This window comes from Myotis daubentonii, chromosome 16 (genome assembly GCF_963259705.1).
Source record: "Myotis daubentonii chromosome 16, mMyoDau2.1, whole genome shotgun sequence".
Lineage (NCBI taxonomy): Eukaryota > Metazoa > Chordata > Mammalia > Chiroptera > Vespertilionidae > Myotis > Myotis daubentonii.
This window is the reverse complement of record NC_081855.1, coordinates 28,286,075-28,307,428: the sequence shown is the minus strand read 5'-3', so window position 1 is coordinate 28,307,428 and position 21,354 is coordinate 28,286,075. Positions and strand designations below refer to the sequence as shown.

General features: G+C 41.5%; 1 protein-coding gene across 1 annotated transcript in view; it reads right to left on the bottom strand.

Moving 5' to 3' along the window:
- Positions 1 to 21,354, bottom strand: part of MYO1D (myosin ID) — a 271,271-nt gene that overhangs the window by 133,692 nt on the left and 116,225 nt on the right. The window contains exons 13-16 of the mRNA XM_059669519.1: positions 20,932 to 21,006; positions 15,051 to 15,183; positions 9,075 to 9,241; positions 7,252 to 7,459 (exon numbers count right to left, since the gene is read on the bottom strand). Coding sequence (XP_059525502.1) covers positions 7,252 to 7,459; positions 9,075 to 9,241; positions 15,051 to 15,183; positions 20,932 to 21,006 — 583 coding nt within the window. The remainder of the gene's footprint in view (positions 1 to 7,251; positions 7,460 to 9,074; positions 9,242 to 15,050; positions 15,184 to 20,931; positions 21,007 to 21,354) is intronic.

Below are 21,354 nucleotides of genomic sequence, written 5' to 3'. Positions count from 1 at the left end.
TTATACCAGGTCCTCAAAATGCAATCAATTCCAGAAACTAGAAATAGTACACTTAACATTCTGTGATCGTAATGCAATAAAATTAAGAATGGAAAACAAAAGCGGAAAATGAAACCAAACATACACACAAAACATGGATCACCTGGAAACAATTTAAATTTCCAAAGGGCTGGTAGCCCTGGCTGCTGTGGAATTCGTGAGCTGCAATTGTGATCTGAGAGTATCCACAAAATTGCTTCGAGGAAGATGATTAGAGCCTTAAAGATGTTCTTTTGGGAAAGAATGTCTTGTGTTTAGTAGTCTCCCGGGTGTGAATAGAAAGGCTGTAACCCCCCAGCCACACCGTGGCTCACTGTAAAGAAAATTCCATCCCTGGAGCTGGGACAAAAACCGTGCAACCTGAGATGATCCAAGTATATGGCACGGTGACCAATTACGACATCTACCTATAATCAATTACGATGCTCTTTCAGAAAGAACTAATTCCTCCCAAATAAAGACATAATTCACAAAAGCACACAATGGTTACACAGGTGGGTCAAGAAAGCCACTCTTCAAATCCACCTATTCCAAAGTTGTTGCTATTAGCAACAAAAAAGGTAAACGTCCCCAACACGTTTCCACCTCCCTTTGAGAATCCATTTTCAATTCAATGACAATTTTGATTTTGACCAACAGATTGCCTAGAATGAGAACGTACTTTTAGAACTATACATGCACCAAAAAAGGGAGTTTTTTGAGTGGTTCCATACCCCATTCCTCTTCCAAGATAACAAAATATTTTAAACTAAGTGGATACAGAGTATTAGTGAGTCACCACTCTTTCAAATGCATTTGGTGCAACATTTTCCCTCAGAGCTAGAACTATTTCTTTCAGGATCCCCCCAACCACAAACAAAAAAGTATCCTATTTTCTGGGAATTAATGAATATGACACACTGAAGACAAATGATAAATCAAAACCAGAAAGCTCCAGGTTGAAGAAGAAAAAAGAAAGCTAAAGCAACAAAATTACCCAGGACAGATGTGCCTCACAACATACTTAGTAGCAATCATTATACACTTCAACTCAGGCCCGAGTGTTAGCTGCCAGACCTTACTCAACCCATCTTTCAAACACCTCCTTGTTTAAAGCTGTAATTCTAAAACGCTAAATAGTTCCTTCATTGCCATCGGGAAATACCATCTCATTTGAATCCTCATTCAAGTGAGATGGAAAGAACACACACACAAAGGTAAAGGGTAAGTGGGTAAGTGAAGCAATTATGTATTGTGGAAGGAAGAGACAAGTGACCTAGGTTACACCGATGCATTTCTCTTAATGGTGCAAAGATTTGTAGATGACAATTAGGCTTTTTTCAATGTTCGGGCAAAACATTCAGGCTTTAGGTCATTTGGAAAAAGTGTTTATAAGAATGAAAATATCCAGCACTTCATTGAGACAAGATCTTTCATGCATCAGTTAGTGGGAGCATAACTTGGTACAACCTTTCTGGAAGCCATTGGATAATGAGTAGAGAAAATCTTAAAAGTGCCTTTCTTTTAAGTCCACATTTTAGTGCCTCTGACTTCAGTGAGGGGTGTGTTTATGGATCTTTTGGATTGCCTCTTCTGGTACTTGTTTTTCATATCCTTGGCCCATTTTTCTACTGGGTTATCTTTTTCTTATGAATCTGTAGGCGCTACCGGCATATAATGTGTATTAACTTGATGTATTGCAATTATTTTTCCCAAGCTATCACTTGTCATTTGACTCTGTTTGTGGCACACTCTTCAACGTGAAAATTTTCACTTAATATAATAAAATGTGTCTTTTTTCCTTTGTAGCTTTTGGGTTTCTCCAAAAAATGTATAGGTCTGGGATTTATTTATTTTTCACATGGTATCAGATAGGAGAGCAATGCTGTTTTATTCTAGGCAAATAACCAGGCATTCTAATTCTATTTAATAAAAAATTCCTGTGTTCCCTCCTCCCCCGCCCACCAAATTGAAATTCTGCCTTTGTCTACCATTAAATTCCCACATATACTTAAATCTATTTCAGGACTCACTATTATATTCCACAGTCAATTCCTATGCCAATATCATACTGTGTTTATTACAGCACATCATAATAGGTTTTAGTCTGTGAGGACCAGGTTTCCAGTGTGTATTCATATATTTTTCTGTGCCTTTCAATGGCCAGTTGGAAGAGGCAGAATTAGGGATGTTTACTAAAACCTGAACCTCCCAAACGGACTGTTCTTAAATTTTTATTTATTGATTTTTAGAGAGGCAGAGGGAGAGAGAGAAAGAAATTTCCCACTTAATTATGCGTTCATTGGTTGCCTCTTACATGTGCCCTGACTGGGGACACAACTGATTGCTCTTAAAGGAATAAAGAGCACTATGGCAAATAAAATTTAGAGAAAGGAGTTCACTTACATGGTGAGCAGAAATGTGAATTGTTAACATCTAGTATGATTACAAACATATATACCTTTTTGGTTGTTGTTGGTTAATCCTCAACCAAGACTATTTTTTCCCATTGATCTTTAGAGAGAGTGGAAGGGAGGGAGGAAGGAGGGGAGAGGGTAACACAGCAGGCCTGAGACTCTACCCTTCAGCCTGCTGGCAAGGTTGGTTGGTCCTCGGCTGGTGTCTGTCCGTTTCCCATACTGATATCAAACTTTACCTAAATGGCAGTGGTTTAATGTGCTTCAACTGCTTGCACAAACAACAAGGTCTATGCTGAATGCCTGAGTCTCTATGCGAGTCTGGGATTGTGGTACATGCTAGGCAAGTGGTGCCTACATGAACAGCCCCCAACAAAACTCTGGGCACTGAGGCCCAATAAGCTTCCTGGAAGATACCACTGGGCACAAGTCACCACTCACTGGGCGGGACTCAGCACATTCCGAGGGTCTCCATGGGGAGAGGACTCGTGGAAGCTGGCTCCTGGTTTCCTCTGGACCTCACCCCGTGCGCCTTTTCCCTTCACTGACCAGCTTTGCATCCTTTGGGGTAATACATTTTACTCACGAGCACAACTATATACTGAGTCCTGGGGGTCCTTTCAGTGAATCACTGAGACTGGGAGTGGTCTTGCGGATCCTGGACACGGGAGGTAGGAGAAGTTGTGGGTGCAGAAGGTAGTTAATATTGTAGAAAAAGAGAAAGGTGCGTTGATAAAATTGCCACATGAACTATGAGCTCATTTCTATTCTGGCATCTCTGCTTGGATACGTGCACAGGAAGACATCGTAAAGAATGGTGACCACGATGTACATGGTGTTACCTCGGGATGGTGGGATTTTAGGTGGTTTCTCTCAGTTTCCTGATACTTTCCTGTGTGGTTTGAACTTGTTTTTACAGTGAGCCATACTTTAATTAGATAATCAGAAAAAAAGATAAAGCTATTTTTTCTTGAAAAAGGAAATAAAAACTGATGGTTGGAGATTCTTGTTTAAAAATAGCATCTTTGATGCTGTCTCTTTTAACTTTCCATTAAATCCTTACAAAAATAGAGAGAAAGTGAAAACATCCTGTGGGAAGTTAGGTGACTGATAGCCTATTCCCAGAAGCTGACAGAAATTTCCACTAATTTTATGGCTTGAGGAGTTGTTTAAAGAACACAATCAGTAGATTGTACAAGTCAAGCCCCAGACTGGTCTTGCCTGAGGCCTGGGAGGAAGCTCCCTGCTCCCATTGCACTGCCTTCTGGTTAGGAATCGCCAGATCTGCATCCCAAGAGGAATGGAGAAGCTTGCCCTCCAGGGCATTGGTGGTGGTTTCTGGGACAGCTGTCCCTTTTCTTTTAGAATCTCTCCTCTGGGTGGAAATTCTAATTGCTCATCAGAAAGGAAGCAGAGGTGCTATAGAGAGGTCTTTCAAAGGAAGAATCCTCATAGGTGTGTATACTGAATTATAATTTTTTTCAGGGTTCTTTTAATTGGTTTTAGAAAGAGGAAGGGAGAGAGAAACATTGATGTGAGGGAAACATCGACCAGTTGCCGTCCACATGCATCCCAACGAGGGCTCGAACCTATAACTGGGTATGTGCCCTGACTGGGAATCCAACCCATGACCCTTTTGGTGTATGGGATGATGTTCTAACCAACTGAGCCACCCGGGCAGGGCTGGAATTACAATATTTATGTAAGGCTTGGCTGTGGGGTGGGAGGGAGAGGAGTGAGTCCTATTTATGGCTAGCAGAGCTGTAATAAACTCAAGTCTGTGGGACGCTGACAACTTGGTTTAAGAAGAGGATTCTACCAGCCACCACACGACAGAAAGTTCAGGGGACGGCAACTCTTCGGTGTATTATCCATACTGGGACAGTTTCGAGAGCGAAGGGGTACTGCTAAGAGTTACAACAGACAACAGTCATAAACCAGGACTGTCCCAAGCAAACTGAGAGGGACAGTAGATCAGTACAAGTCTACTGGAGTTGTTTAAAGAACACAATCAGTAGATCGTACAAGTCAAGTAGATCAGTAGATCAGTAGATCGAACCACGGTTATGCTGGTTCAGGTGCACCCTAAGCTAAGTCAACCTCTCGGACAGGCATAAAGAAGAAAAACATCCTGCAAAACAACAACAAAAGCATCACTGGAAAATACTGAAGAACTGGTATATAAAAATAATGCACCATAGCAGACAGAAAACAGAGACCCAAACCTGTCAATGTACTAGCAGTAAACTGCGAGAGAAAACAGAACTGAGTAAAAGCAATATAAAAACACACACCAATTAACAGAAGGAAACTGTTTCAGCATGCAACAGAATTTAGTATTTCACCCCAAGTTCTTCTGAATTCTAGGCAAAACAAATGAAAGCGACCAACACTTAGGAACTGGGAAGAGAAAACGTCTGTTATTTGCCCATGATAGAATCATTTTCCCAGGAAAACTAACAGAATCAGCAAATATAAGTCAAGAAAGGTTTCATCGGGATACAGGTCCACCAATAAAAGCCAGTATTATTTCTCTGTGTCAACTCTGCCATGTAGAAAAATACAATAAAAAATTCACCGCAGTAACAGAAACAATAAAATATCTAGAATGAACCAGGAATTCATAAGGAGTCTCTAAGTCAAAGGTGATACCCTCAAAATGATTATTGTAAAAAATGTTAATCCTTTCAAATTTCAATGCAGTCCTAGGATAAAAGTATTGTTGAATTTAATGAACACGAGAAACACACATTAAAATGTATACTGCAGAATAAAAGTCTATATACAGGTTAACTGACTTTAATAAAGAAGAGTAGAGAAGATGGACTTATCCTACCATCCACTAAGACATGCTATAATAAAAACTGAGTGGCGCCGAAACCGGTTTGGCTCAGTGGATAGAGCGTCGGCTTGCGGACTGAAGGGTCCCGGGTTCGATTCCGGTCAAGGGCATGTACCTGGGTTGCGGGCACATCCCCAGTAGGGGATGTGCAGGAGGCAGCTGGTCGATGTTTCTCTCTCATCGATGTTTCTGACTCTCTATCTCTCTCCCTTCCTCTCTGTGGAAAATCAATAAAATATATTTAAAAAACAACAACAAAAAACAAAACAAAAACAAAACAAAACTGAGTGGCATTAATGCAGAAACAGGCAGATATAAAAACAGAACAGAGCACTCAGAAACAGAATATACATATTTACCATATAATAAAATCAGTGGGTAAAGGACAGGTTGTTTAGTAGATGGTGTTGAGAAAACCTGCTCACCATACAGAAGAAAATGAAACTGGGTTTCTATCTAAAACCACACACAGGTGGATTATAAACGATTGAAGACCTCCATGTGAAAGGTAAAGGTACACAGTTCACAGAAGAAAATAGAGGACAGTATCTTTGTGACCTGGAAACACGGAAAGCCCTCTCTCTCTTTTAAAAAATATATTCCTATTGATTTCAGAGAAGAAGGGAGAGGGAGGGAGAGAGATAGAAACGTCACCGATGAGAGAGAATCATGGATCGGCCACCTCTCGTTCGCCCTCTAGTGCAGATCAAGCCTGCGACCCAGGCATGTGTCCTTGACGGGAATCAAACCTGGGACCCTTCGGTCCACAGGCTAATGCTCTATCCACTGAGCCAAACCGGCTAGGGCTGGGGAAAGCCCTCTTAAACAAAATTCCAAAGCACAAAATATAAGATGAAATCCTGAAGAATTTGATTATGTCAAAATTAAGGATTCTGTTCCACAAAGCATATGATAAAAACATCAGAATGCATACAGAATAAGAGGATATATTTACAATGTCTAAAGTGAATATAAGATTTATGTATAAAATATTCATAAAATTCCTGATAATCAACAAGAAAATGATACCAACTCCAGTAGACAAAGAGACAAAGGATATGAACAAGTAGTTTATAGAAAACCCAAAAAGCAAACAAGTATTCAATAAGGTGCTCAAATGCAATGGTCAATGGAGAAATGAAAAGTGCAACAGCAAGTTATCATACCACCTACCAGTCTGGCAAAATGTATAGGCAGCTGGATGATACTGTAAGGATGTGGGCACACAGCGACCCCCATGTACAGCTGGTGGTGGTGCAGACTGGCAGAGGCATTTTGGAGAGGAACCTGGCACGCCTTATATCCATTAGGTCTGCACCTACCCAATGACCCAGGCCCTTTTCTCCAGGTATATATGCCGGGGACCTTCTCCCAGAGACACAGGATTCCTTTTTATGTACACATATAGTATTTTACACTAAAAGGGTTCATATGGAAGGTCTGAAAATAGGTGTAAGGAAATGAAAAGAAATACATGAATGAGTGAATGAAATGAGAAGGGAGCCCTGTAAGGTCAATGGGGATGGGTACCAGGATCTGAAGAGCAGCCTGATGCCAACATTGCACACCTCAGTCACTGCAGGTGGTGGGTAATGAAGGGTGAAGGAGGTTGTTTCAAACATCTGGGCAAAACTTTAGAATGACAAAATAAAATAAAAAAAGTTCCTCATGCAGTTCAGCTGAGGGAAACACCTCAGTTAACAGAAGAGACAAAAACAGGCTGTTTCAGGCATCTCTCCAACTTTAAATACCAGACGACAAAATGTCTCCAGCATTTTGAGGTTGAAATAATTTGGAGCTAAGACAGCCAAATATGTTTTCCTTGTGTGAAGGGTAACAGAAAGCACTCCAAGGTATGTGTAGATACCAAAAAATATACCATCACGAACATTTTTTGAATCAAAGAACAGGTCCCACAGATTTTTGAGAAGGTACCGGCAAGGCCTCCTCCGTGCCTGTAAAATGTACAATTACCTTTTGGAGAAAGAGGACGATCCGCAGGAGCATCTGGGCGCGGAGCTCCTCCAAGGTGAACAGCGTGCGGGGTGTGCGGATGAAAATCTTGGTCTTCCCGTAAGCCACGTCTTCCTGAAAGCCACACTGTTCGATCAGTTTCTTCACCGCCTCTTTGTCTGAAGGGAGGTCGTGGTTGGGCCAGGTGAATTCCGAGATCATCTTGTACCTGGTGAACCAAGAACAGGGCACGGATGAAGGGAGAAAAACCACGTGATCTCAACAGATGCAGAAAAACCATTCCGTAAAATTCAAGATGCTTCACGGAAATGGAAAAAAAAAAAAGAAAAGAAAGAAAAGAAAACAAAAACTTCTTTGGAAATTAGGAATAGAAGTAAATGTCATAGCCTGATAAGAGATGTGGGGAAAAACCTCCACTGAGATCCAACACTCCTTCATGATAACACCCCTTCCTAACGCAGGGATAGAAGGGGCCTTCCTGAATTTAATAAAGGCGCTGTGCCAAGAACTTACAGCCGGTATCATTTGTAAAGAGGCAACATTGGAAGCATTCTCTTCACAGATAGAAACAAGACAGGGTTGCCGCTATCACAGGTTTTCTCACCAGCACAGTGAGACTAATAAACAAACAGCTAAGTGATTGGGGAAAGTACACAACTGACATTATTTATGCACAATATACTTGCTTCAGAGGAAACCAAGCAGATGAACTATTATCACGGAAAGAAAACTAAGCAGCATTCTGCATATAAGATGAACAGACAAAATCAACTGTGCTCCTATGTGCAAGTGGCCAACACTTCTTGGCCCCGTGGGCCTCTCACAGGGCAGCTCCCTACACACCAACTTCACGACACAGGATTTGAGTGTGAGCAAGACGGAAGTCACAGAGTCACAGCCCTTTGCAGCCTAATCCCACAAGTGACATCCCACCGTGTTTCCCATATTCCATTTTGCTAGCAGCAGATCACCAGGCCCAGGCCACCCTAGAGGGAAGGGGACTAGACAGGGTGAATTCCAGGAGGTGGGGATCGCGGGACCAGCTTAGAAGGCTGCTTACCCCAGGGCTCCCCCTGACCCAGGTGCAAACTTGTTCAATACATGGAGTCAAATTTAGTCATGTTCACACTCTGCATCCGAATTTTAAGTCACAGCGAGAAAGGCTTTGCCCACTCTCATTAGTCTGTGGGTATCAGGAAGGCAGGGACGGTGTTTTGTTCCCCACTATATATATATGTACCATGTTGCCTGCCATCTGATGAGGAAATAGATTTGTTGAGTGAAACAAACAAACAAACAAAACACCCAGAAGGAAATACATCTAAAAGCTTACTCACTTGCCAGAGAGGGACAGAAATAGAAACTCAATGAAAGAATTCTACTAGGAAGAGAGAGGTAACATTACACAACATCATGTGGAAAAAGGAAACAAAATCAGAAACCTTACGAATCCTATATAATAAAAGGCTAATATGCAAATCAAACGAACTGAGGAACGATGGGTCACTATGACGCACACTGACCACCAGAGGACAGACGCTCAACACAGGAGCTGCCCCCTGGTGGTCAGTGCAGGCCCACAGGGGGAGCGCCGCTCAGCCAGAAGCTGGGCTCACAGCTGGCGAGTGCAGCGGCAGTGGCGGGAGCCTTTCTCGACTCCTTGGCAGTGCTAAGGACCCTTTGGGGGGTGTCCCCCTGCAGCTTCCTCAACTCTATTGTTCATTCACCAGATAGTCAGATGCTCACGCATGGTCCCACATGGGGAAGCCTAGTACTCCATAACTCTGTGTGCTAGCAGGTTTCTTTGTTGAGACCATTCTCACCTGTGCAGAAACTTCTCGTACGCCTGGCGGAAGGCAAATCCTGCCCGTCGCACCCTCACGTTTTCCAATAGTCCAAGGTATTCAACCTGATGCCGGCAGCGCTCATCATCAAATACCTGCGGGGATTTCTTGTCATTGGGTTTGATGCAACGTACATAGTAAGGTTCCTAAAGAAATGAATCAGCAAATGGTGAGTTTCAGGAAAACCACAGGCCAACGGCATTAACAAGCTAGTCTAATTTTAAAGAGTGAAATGATTCAGAGCTGAACTATGACGGACTGCCTACTTCTGATTCACCTTTATTGTTATGGCAGCCTTTTGGGACCCTGACCCAAAGTGAGAGGGGTTAACCCCTGACCTCCTCCTTTTCAAGCCCTAGTGTCTGTGTCTGTCTCACTAGCCCCATGAGGTTGTCAGAACCACTACTCAAATCCCATCCACTTGCTCTGCAGTTGGCAAATTCCCCCCAGAGAAAGGAGGTCTCAAACCTGGGCTCTTCTCCATGGCTTCCAGCCCAGGAGTTCTCCACTATCTTGTTATCTCTCCAGTGTCTTTAAGCAGAGGTTTTGCATATTTTATTTGCGTTTCCTACATGTCCCCAGCATGGATGTGAGTTTAAATGACCTAGTCTGTCATTACTAAAGTAGAAGCCCTAATGTCCTCATTTCATACATCAGATGCCCAGAGACAACACCAGAACAAGACCACTTCAAACTAAATTGCTGGCCTGAACTTTCTCAGGCTACCCAGGTAGTAAGAATGTGGACTGCAAACCTCATAAAAGCTACCTTATGATGATAAATTCTCAAGGGATGTTCACCTACCCCCTCCTGGCTCACTACAATTTCCCTTTCAGATAATGAGGGATTGTTTCTAGTTCACTCTAGATGTAACTCTTAGAGGAGGCAGGCTGTCCCCTGGAGACCCACACGTGTGTGCGTGTGCGTGTGCGTGTGCGTGTGTATTATCTCTTATTAGACATCCCACTTCCAGGACCTGGTTTGAATTACTATATTCAAAGTTACCTCCTTCAACAAATCCCCACGGAGTGAAAGGCAGCTTCAGTGCTGTGACTGCTTTTCCTTTTATTCAGTTAACGTCTGCCTTGACATGGCCCCTGGCCTGCATATTCCTTGCTTTGTTAGTTCATGGCTGCATTCAAGAAGTTGGTTTTTATAACTTACCTCACATTTCAGTTGCCTTTAGTGGGCAGTATTACTCACATGTATTTTGGAGACCTTTGTTTATGTTCCCCGGTGAAACTGACCTCTAATTCTACTTTCTAATATTAACCTGTACTAAGGCAATGCTCATCTCGTAAAATGAGTCAGGTAGTGGCCTCTCTTCTTCCCATTCTCCAAACCAGCTTATATACGATAGGGATTATTGGCGCCTCGAAAGTTTGCATAATTTATCTGTAAAACCACCTGGGCCTGATGTTCTTGGCAGAATTCGGGGAAGGCAGACTTCTGATTAGTGATTTAGAATACTTAAGGTTACTGATTTATTCAGGTTTTCTATTTCTTCTTAAGTTAATTTTGGTAATTTATTTTTCTAGAAAAATATCTTATAAATTAATTGGCATAAAATTGTTCATAATATTCTAATGCTTTTTAAAATACGTTTTTTAAAAAATATATGTTTTTATTAATTTTAGAGAAAGAGAGGAAGGGAGAGAGAGAAACATTAGTGAGAAAGAAACATCAATGGGCTTCCTCCTGCACATCCACCCCTGGGGATTGAGCTCACAATCCAGGCATGTGCCCTGACCGGGAATTGAACTGGCAACCTCTTGGTGCACAGGGCAACGCTCAACCAAATGGGCCAACATCGGCGAGGGCTCTGATGCTTTAAAAACCTCTATAATATATGAAGTTGTATCCTTTTCTCATTCATAATATTGTGTTTTTAAAAATCAGTTTTATTCAAGGTCTATTTGATCAAATTTCTTATCTTCCTATTACTTTGAATTTTTGCTATTAAAAACATTATTTTTTTTATTTCTTTCTTCAGATTTTATTTGGAGTTTCTTTTCTGACTTCCTGAGAACTTAGCTCATTAACTTTCAAGCTTCCCTCTTTTTTATACAGGCATAACAAGTGGGCCTCTTTTGCAGTTTCCAACAAATTTTGACAAACTCGTGGTCATATGGTTCCAGATATTTTATAATTTTCATTGTTATTTCCTCTTCAACTGAGTTAAGAGAACATTTGTTAAGTCCCTAAGCACATTACATTTTTTTAATGCTGATTTTTATTTTACTTGCTATGAGGATGGAGTATATATCTGTACATACGTTTCTTAAATAGTTAAGACTTCCTTTGTGATCTTGCATGTGGTCAATTCTTGTAAATGTTCCACTTATACTTGAAAGGAATATATATTTCCTATGCCCTGGGTACAGAGTTCTTTTGATCTATTAGATAAAAGTTTAAATCTGGTTTACAAAGCTTCTGCATTCTTTTTTTAAAATAAATTTATTATTTATTGATTTTTCGAGAAAGAGGGGAAGGGAGAGAGAAAGAAACATCGATTTGTTGTTCCACTTATTTATGCATTCATTGGTTGATTCTATGTGCCCTGACCAGGGATCGAACCTGCAACCTTGGTGTATCAGGGGACACTGTAACCAACTGAGCTACCCGGCCAGGACAAAGCTTCTGCCTTCTTACTAAGGTTTTTGTCCCAGCTCCCATGTCTATCAGTTTGGGGTAGATCTGGTTTGAAATCTCCCGCTAGGACGGTGTACTTGTGCATTTTTCCTCTAAAAAATGTCAGGTTCCTTTGCTTTATAAAGTTCATGAATAATCATGGCTATGTTATCTGGCACCTAGTTCAAAGTGACTTTACTGTCTTGCATACCTTCATTTTATTATCAGTCTCTTCATCTGTGTTAATACTTGTTTTTCTTTTAAATATATTTTATTGATTTTTTTACAGAGAGGAAGGGAGAGGGATAGAGAGTTAGAAACATTGATCAGCTGCCTCCTGCACACTCCCTACTGGGGTTGTGCCCGCAACCGAGGCACATGCCCTTGACCAGAATCGAACCTGGGACCCTTGAGTCCGCAGGCTAACGCTCTATCCACTAGCCAAACCGGTTAGGGAAATACTTGTTTTTCTTAAATTCCATATTCTCTCACATTAATATTGCTTTTAACCAGTTTTTTTTTTAAATCTACCTCTTTGTTTATAATATTCATGCATAGTGTTAATTAGGTATTTTCACCTATCTACTCTGTTTAGTCTATTTACATTCCTGGTGAGTACCAACTATATAGATTTATTTCTATCACACTATTTTGTATTTTCTAAATGTAATCCACATGTTCCCGTTTCTGCCCCGGCCATCTTCCTGCCTTCTATTGTCTATATTCTTTTGTTTATCCCTGTTCTCTCCCTCACTGCCCATCTCCATAAACACCCAGATTGGGAAGCTGTAGCAGACTGTTAGGGTAGTTGCCTACCTCACATCCAGTATCTTTCTCCTACTTTGAAACAGAATAGTTATTTTTAGCTGGGTGTACTGCTGACTAGAATAAAAATGCACTTCCCAGCTCCCCTGTCAATGAGGTACAGCAAGTGAGATGTAGCTGAAGGGCTGTGGGAGACTTCCGGGAAGTCTCTTTATTCTTTATTTTTTAATATATTTTTATTGATTAATATATTTTTATTGATTTAATATATTTTTATTTTTTCAGAGGAAGGGAAAGAGAGAGAGAGAGAGAGAGAGAGAGAGAGAGAGAGAGAGAGAGAGAGAGAGAAACATCAATAATGAGACAGAATCATTGATCAGCTGCCTCCTGCAAGCCCCACACTGGGATCGAGGCCACAACCCAGGCCTGTACCCTGAACCAGGAATCGAACTGTGACCTCTTGGTTCATAGGTTGACGCTCAACCACTGAGCCACGCCAGCTGTGCGGGAAGTCTCTTTAAAAGGGAGGTAGCTTGCAGTACAGCCATCCTGGGCCAGGAGGATACATGATAAGCGCAAGGATGGTGGAGCAGAAAGACAGAGGAACCTGGGTCTTGGATCACCTTAGAGCTGCCGTACCAGTCCCGGGTACCGCCTCCTATACTTCATTTACAGGAGAGAGAACAAATGTCTCTCAAGGCTAAGCCATGAACTGGGGTCTCTCTCTTTTTTTCCCCTCAAATATATTTTTTTGATTTTTTATAGAGAGGAAGGGAGAGGGATAGAGAGTTAGAAACATTGATGAGAGAGAAACATCGATCAGCTGCCTCCCGCACACCTCCCACTGGGGATGTGCCCGCAACCCAGACACATGCCCTTGACTGGAATCAAACCTGGGACCCTTCAGTCCGCAGGCCGACGCTCTATCCACTGAGCCAAACCGGGCAGGGCTGGGGTCTCTTTTATTAGCAGCTGAATGCAATTCCTTACACAGACACTACAGACCAGCCGTGGGCAAACTACGGCCGCGGGCCGGATGCGGCCCGTTTGAAATGAATAAAACTAAAAAAAAAAAAGACCGTACCCTTTTATGTAAGGATGTTTACTTTGAATTTATATTAGTTCACACAAACACTCCATCCATGCTTTTGTTCCGGCCCTCCGGTCCAGTTTAAGAACCCATTGTGGCCCTCGAGTCAAAAAGTTTGCCCACCCCTGCTATAGACGGTTCTAGTATTTTAATTTTTTTTTAATGCACATTTAACTACTGATTTTAGAACCGTGGTTCTTTTCTAGTTAATTAAATAAATCTAATTTATTTTATAAAATCCTCTGTTCAACTCTAGTTCCTGTGTTGCATGCTTTCCCGTTAGGTTTGCCTCCCTTCTTGCTGGGTGAGGCAGGTTGAAGCTGACATGCAGAGAAGCCGAGAGGCAAGAGGAAGCGTTCTAATGAATTCTAGTCTGTACCCCTCCTGTTCCAGAGGTTTGATTATATAAACCAATGAATTGCGCTTATTTGTTGTCCCTTGAGGCCAAAGAATCCTGATGAAAATAAATAGAAAGCACCCTAGCGGTTTGGCTCAGTGGATAGAGTGTCAGCCCAAGGACTGAAGGGTCCCCGGTTCAATTCCGGTCAAGGGCACGCACCTCACTTGCAGGCTGCGGAAGGCAACCAATCGATGTGCCTCTCTCACATCGATGTTTCTCTCTCTCTGTCTCTTCCCGTCCCTTCCACTGTCTCTAAAAATCAATGAAAAAATATCCTCAGGTGAGGATTAACAAAAAACAAACAAAAACCAGAAAGACATGTTCTTCTGCATTTGCCTAACTCATCCACAGGGAAGGCACCAGAAATGGAATAGATTTAAATTCTTAGAGAGGAAGTTGATTTTTTTAAAAAAAGGATAATAATGAAGAAAAGACACAGGAAAAGCACCAGAAGAGAAAGATAAAAATGAAGGAATTAAAAATAATGAGTCCCAGAATGCTGCCTAATTTATCAAAGTTGTCAGCAGCAGTAGTTGAAAGTAAAAATATGTTCTTTACGAAAAAACAGACTAAAGTTACCAAACAGGATTAGATCTCATAGGAGTAATAAAAAGCAGACGTAATGGTCAATAACACAACTTTTTATTTCAACTATTTAAAACAACCTGCGGATAATACTTAAGTACCAAACCTCCTCTTAAAACTCTATCTGGTCATTTTGTATTCAGATATAATATACAGATGGTGTATTACAATTTAGTTCAAGATTTTTTTAAAAAGCCAGCCATTGGTGTCAGCCTAGGGCAGAAGTTCAGGCATATGATATAATTCGTAATTAAAAACAATTTTACCTGGGGCACAAACAACTGTTTTACCTAGCCCCATTAACAACAACAATTTGATTTACTATAATTACCTAAAATCCACACACCAGGAATAAAAATTCTATTACAACATTTGCTTTAAATATCTATTCTTCAATTTGATTTACTATCATTACCTAAAAAGCAAGCCATACCTATATTATCGCTAACATATATCATGGGCAGTCAGAAAAGAAAAGGATTACCTTCGATGCAAGGTTGTCCACTAAAGCGATCATAGAATTCTTAAATAAGGTGGCAGCGGTCAGAGGGCGCTTGGTCACCTCCGTGATGCTCAGTTTGCCTTCGGGCCACATATTCTTCAGCACAGGATTTGAACTGAGAAGCACAGGAAGAGCAATTCAAACAGGCTGAACAAGAACTGCTAAGCAATCCTGCCGGACGTACCCTGGGAGGCACGACTAGACCACAGACTGAACTCACAAGGCCTAATTGGAGAAACAATTCCATCCAGAAAATGATGCTGAAAGATGTGTCCAAACTGTACTGCATTAAAAAAAAACTCTTTGAAGTGACATCTATATTATTATGATCTAATGCCCTCAAGGAGTTAACATGGGTCTTACAATTACACATAAAATAAAATAGTCTGGGTGGTAGTTACAGGAATGAGTGCAAACCACTAGCAGGGAAATGACTCTCAATGTTATGGTAGAAAACATGAACACCAAAGTATCTTCTGATTGAAACAAATGTTCACACAGAATAGGTGACACTACAAACAGGCAGGTCTTTCCAAAAGTACAGCGAGGAAGGTAAAATAACCATCCTCACACCGTCTTCTAGAAAGTCCCTCGCCTGCAGTTGGATTTATGAGCCACTTACAGGTAGCACTGGCGGCTATAATCTGTCACTGAGGTGACACTAAGACCGCTGTGATCCAATTCTTGAAAGTGCGCTTCAGGCCATGTTCGTGCTCACCACGGAATAGTCATTATGTGGCTCCGTGGAGATATTTTTAAAAACCCGTGGGGTGGTCTCAACTCAGATTTTCTTCCTGTTTCATTTCGGGTGCTTTTGATTTTCAAAGATTGAAATGTGAAACCTTGCTGGCTTCCTGGAAACTTTTCTCTTGTCAGATTTTTCTTTTCTTTTTTTAAACTGGGGTTTGAGACTAGAAAAGAATTAACATGGGCATTTTTTTTTGCTAATGGTGTTTACTACTGCCATCATTTTCCCCACTGTTCTTCTCCTGGTATAAAATTGAGAAAATTGAGTTGGTTTCCCAAATACCTAGTAAATTTCTATATAGAGCAGCTCAAAATAATTGCTGCAAACATGCTAAGGACCGATGAGGTGAGGGGAAGATTTACCGGGTCTCTGAGTGAAGACAGAGCCACACTGCTGACCCTCCCTGCCGCTCGCAAGAAAGTGGCTATAAAATAATGCACTGATCTGTGGCTTATGGACCCAGTTTTTTCACTTTCTAGTTTTATTCCATAAATTTCCAATGATGTGCATATCAATAAAAATAACCACATCAACTTACATGGTTTCTCCTTAACTTTTCCATTCTAATCTTTAGCAGAGAGAGAACTTAAAGTGGTGGTTCTAGACATTTAGTACACATGAGTGCGGGATGCCTTCCCAACACCTACTGAATACAATTTCCTGAAAGCAGAGCAGGTGTCCTTTGAAAATTCTGGTGTGAGCAGTTTCTACTTTGATCTAAGCAGTTTCTACCCCAAATACCACCTTACTCACTGTTGGCCATTTATAGAGACTCTTGTACTACCTTGTCAGTTAGGGAGGGGTGCTGAAAACGAAGGAACTAAGACATTTATTATTATACTATTAAGCAGTTGGATTGACACATGACGAGTGAAAATAGACACATACAATCATTTTACAGAGAAAGCACTTTTGAGCCAGGAAGTCATGAGTATGATATTAACAAAATAATTTTCAAACATTTAAAGGAAACTTTTTCTGGGACCCATGCACTATTGCTGGGAATGAAGACTGGTGCAGCCACTATGAAAAACAGTATGGAGTTTCCTCAAAAAATTAAAAATGGAACTGCTTTATGACCCAGTATTTCCACTTCTGGGTATATATCTGAAGAAAACCAAAATACTAATTCAAAAGAATATATGCACTCCTATGTTTATTGTAGTATTACTTATAATAACCAAGACATGGAAGCAACCCAAGTGCTTACAACCCATGAATACAGACAAGTGGATAAAAACAGCTCTGGTACATATATACAATGGAATATTACTCGGCCATAAACATGAATGAAATCTTACCATTTGTAACAGCATGGATGGACTTAGAAGGTTTTATGCTAAGTGAAATAAGCCAGACAGAGAAAGACAAATACTGTATGATTTCACTTGTTTGTGGAAGCTAAAGAACAAAATAAATGAACAAACAAAACTGACACAGACTCATAGACACAGAGAACAGACTGATGGTTGCCAGATGGGTGGGGCACTGGGGGGGATGGGTGAAAAAGGTGAAGGGATTAAGAAGTACAAATTGTAGTTACATAACAGTCACGGGGATTGAAGTACAGCATAGGGAATATAGTCAATAATATTGCAGTGACTATATATGGCGTCAGGTGGATACTGGAAATTTCGGGGGAACACTTTGTCAAGTATAGGATTACCTAACTACTAGGCTGTACACCTGACACTAATACAAAATAATATTGACTGTAAACTGTAATGGGGGGAAAAAAGGCATTGCTACTGATAGCTCAAAATAAATACATAAATAAACAAATAAACAAACTAACTAACTAACTAAAGGAACCCTTTCTTTAAAAGGGAAACTTAGTTATCCAGAAACATGGTATGTTAAGGCAAGGCAGAACTTATCTGGTTAAGAAAACGGAAGTGATGAGCAAAGTCTGTGCACCTGGCCTGCCACTGGTTTGCTTTCTTCCTCCTTTCATTTACACACACACACTCAGACATATGCGCACACACACACACACACACACACACACACTAACACGCATGTATACTCTGAAGGTCTACAGAACTGGAGATCCAAGTTCCTTTCAATATATACAAAGGAAAAAAGGATGGAAATTTGGGAGGCTATTTAGCCATGGAAGCACTGATGTGTCCAGAGGCAAAGGTAGCCCATCCAAGCACCACCCAGGAGGATGGTTTTTGCTTGAACAATTTCAAGACTTCCCACCCCACTGGCAAGGCCTTTCCTCTGATGGATATCTGTACAGTAAGTTGCAGTCAACAGATGTTTAATCTTTTTGCACCTTTGACAAGATCATCCCTATTGTGAAATGAATTCATCTTACTTGACGCCTTTCATTGTTGGATTTATCGAAGTTCCTTTGTTCCGACTCTGTGTTTACCAAGAGATTAAACATTTTGGATTTTATGAGTAATGTTTTCAGTCAATTAATAAACTAGAATTCTCACTGCTGTTTTGACTTCCCTAGTGGGTTTTCTAATAGGAAAAAAAAATATAGCTTGTCATACCAACGCAAGTATTCCATTCCACATGACCATTAGGTTTTCCTCTGGAAATAATCCACAGGCTGTTCCGTTTCTTCATTTGTCCTGTGAGCTCAAGGTTACGTGGAACCACCGCTGGGAGGTGGAGCTGTTCCTGGGAGCTGAACTTGGGGCCATGATGAATTCCCGAAGGTAAGGAACGCCACCTGGGGCAGTCTCCTTGGTACACAGCCCGGCTCTGCCTTCTTCCCTTAGCAACAAACCCACAGACATTGCCACTGGCCAACGAAGGCCATTTTTTCTAATTTGAGTTTTTGACATTTTCTACACAGAGCCATGCCAGACTCTGTCCTTTGTCCCTCTTACCTGTTAAGTTACGAACTGAAACTCCTTTCTGAAAGTCCCTTTCCCCCATGGCCAGCTCTTACAGGGTCCCCTCTGTCTGTATCATCCTAATGGCACAGCTCCATCAGCACTCCTGGTGGCATGCACGCAGATGAACCATTTCACAGCAAAACTGCTGGAAACAACAGTCTAAACACAACGTCGCCACATTCTCATTTTCTCCATTCCCTGGAGCCCACTTCCATCACACATTGGCCTTCCACAACTCTACGGAGACCGGTGCTGTCAAGAGTCCCACTGATGTTCATGTCAGCAAACCCAACAGTGCATCTCGGTCCTCGCATCACTCTGCTTTGGACAGATTTTTGACACGGTTTATACCTTTTTCTTCTCAACACACTTTTTCCTTGGCTTGGCCTCGCTGACACCAGATTCCGGGTTTTCGTCCTGCCTCGCTGGCACGCTCAGTGTCCTTTGCTAGTTTCTCCTTTCTTTCTTGACTCTAAATGCTGGAGTGTCTCAGGGGTTCTTTTTTTGACCTCCCTTCTCTCTTATTTTTAAATCTGTGTTCCCCCTAAATCCAGTCTTAAGACTTTAAATACTATCAATGAATTGATACCCCAAACCCCACCTTTACCTTGAGTCCCAGAGGCATACATGCAATTGCCTATTTGGCATTTTCAACTGGATGTTCAATATAATATGCACCTCCGGCATAAAATATCCTAAACAAAGCTCTCGATTTCCCTCACCAGATTAGCTCCTCCTCTTGTCTTCCCCCATCAAGCATCCCTTCCCCACTGCTCAGGCATCGGCTTGGATTTCTGTTTTTCTTTCGCATCACACATCCCATTCATCAGCAAGTCTTGTTGGCTCTACTTACCTACTATCACCCACTCTGACCACCTTGCATCATCTCTGTCACTACCATCCAAATCTCAGACTAGTCTCCTAACTGGCCTCCCCAGTTCTACTCTTGCCCTCAACAGTGTGTGCTTTATAAGGTAGCCCTAGTGATTTGTTTAATGTATAAATCACATCTGATCATTAATTCCAATGGCTGCCCTTCATTCTTCCTCCTTACCCCGGCTCACAGACTCTTCATAAACCAGGCCCCGTTGACCTCTGTAAATACTCATTCCTTGTCACTCTCCCCATCCCTCTTTTTTACGCCACAATGACCTTCTGGCTGTTCTCGATGCTCCCAAACTCATTCTTACCTTAGCACCTTGGTACTAGCTGCTCTCTCTACCTGAAATACTCTTCTTCCCCACTGTTCAGGGCTCACTCCCCCACTTCATTCAGGTCTCTGCTCAAATATCACCTCTTTTAAGAAGGCTTTCCCACCACCCTACCTACAATGCCTCCCCTGCCCTTCCTTGCTTGCACCCTTCAATCTTTTTTTTTTAATCCTTGTTGAAACAAGGCCACCAGAAATTTTGGTTGCCTCCCCCGCAAAAAAAACTGGGAGAGAGATCACCCTTCAATCTTTTACCTACTTTATTTTTCTTCACAGCACTTGTCACTACCTGGAAGTTAGCTGTCATTTTATTTACTGACTGCCCCCTCTACCAGAATATAAGGCGCAAGGGGGCAGGGACTTTATCTAAATTTCTCCCACAGCTGTACCCCAGAGCATGGAAAAACGTGTGGCTCAGAGGTGCTCAGTACCTCCACTGACCAACTGACTGAGGAGACTTGATAAATGAGTGTCTACAGCTCTCTAACCCCATAGAAGTAGCTGGCTGAGGATCCTTTCTTCATGGCCTTCTTTCCGAAGTATCTTGCTGGGTTTGAACTTGTTTTTTCCCCTTTTCTGGGATTGTGAGAAGATTCTGTCCACTCAGGATCTACCATCACTGATTCCGGCTGCCAATCGGACAGCAGAGGGACCTCTTCGTCGGAGGCAAAGTCACTAAAGTGGGAATCAGAGTGTGAAGTTTTCAGCTGTGCCAGAGGTTATCTGACACCTTCCATTCACCACTGGCCCGGCCAGGGACTCCTCCTGAATATTCTGGTAGGGGTTGCCAGAAGGATGGCAGCAGTAAACAGAGAAACTGAGGCCACCCAAGGGCAATCAAAGAAAATCATATTCATAGCAGGTCCCTGTCCTAAGCCTACTGATTGTTATAATTACAGAGTAATATTTTATTAAGTCTGATCAAGCAGAACTACAGAATTTACCAAAAAAAGTCTTAAAATCGTCACATAAAAATAATCATGTGCATATATACTGTGCGATATATGTCAAAGTGTTTAATATAAAGATAGTAAAATTTAACCCTACCTGTTATACATCAGGCGCTTGAAATCTTGAAATAAAGTGTCTTTATTTTTGTCAATAAAACCGATGACAGAATAGCTAATGGAGGAAAAACACAGAAAATGTTCATTACTCGCCAAGCGAGAGCCACATGTAAAGCTTTTCTAGAAATCTATAACACCCTCCCACTGCTAATTATGCAATCAGTTTATGAGGCTGATTCTGTCCTCGAAGTCCTGTGCTAAGGAACATCAAGTTTTACCTCCTAAATAAAGGGGCTATTGTTTCTATTCTTCAAAAGCAGAGCAAACATCATTACCATAATTACAATTAAGATCATTTTCTACTGGCTTACTGCTTACCTCCAGAAGATGACTCTTAAAATACAGACAGCTGTATTTATCATCCGGCATTACTAAGATAAAAGCAAACCAGAGACACACAGGA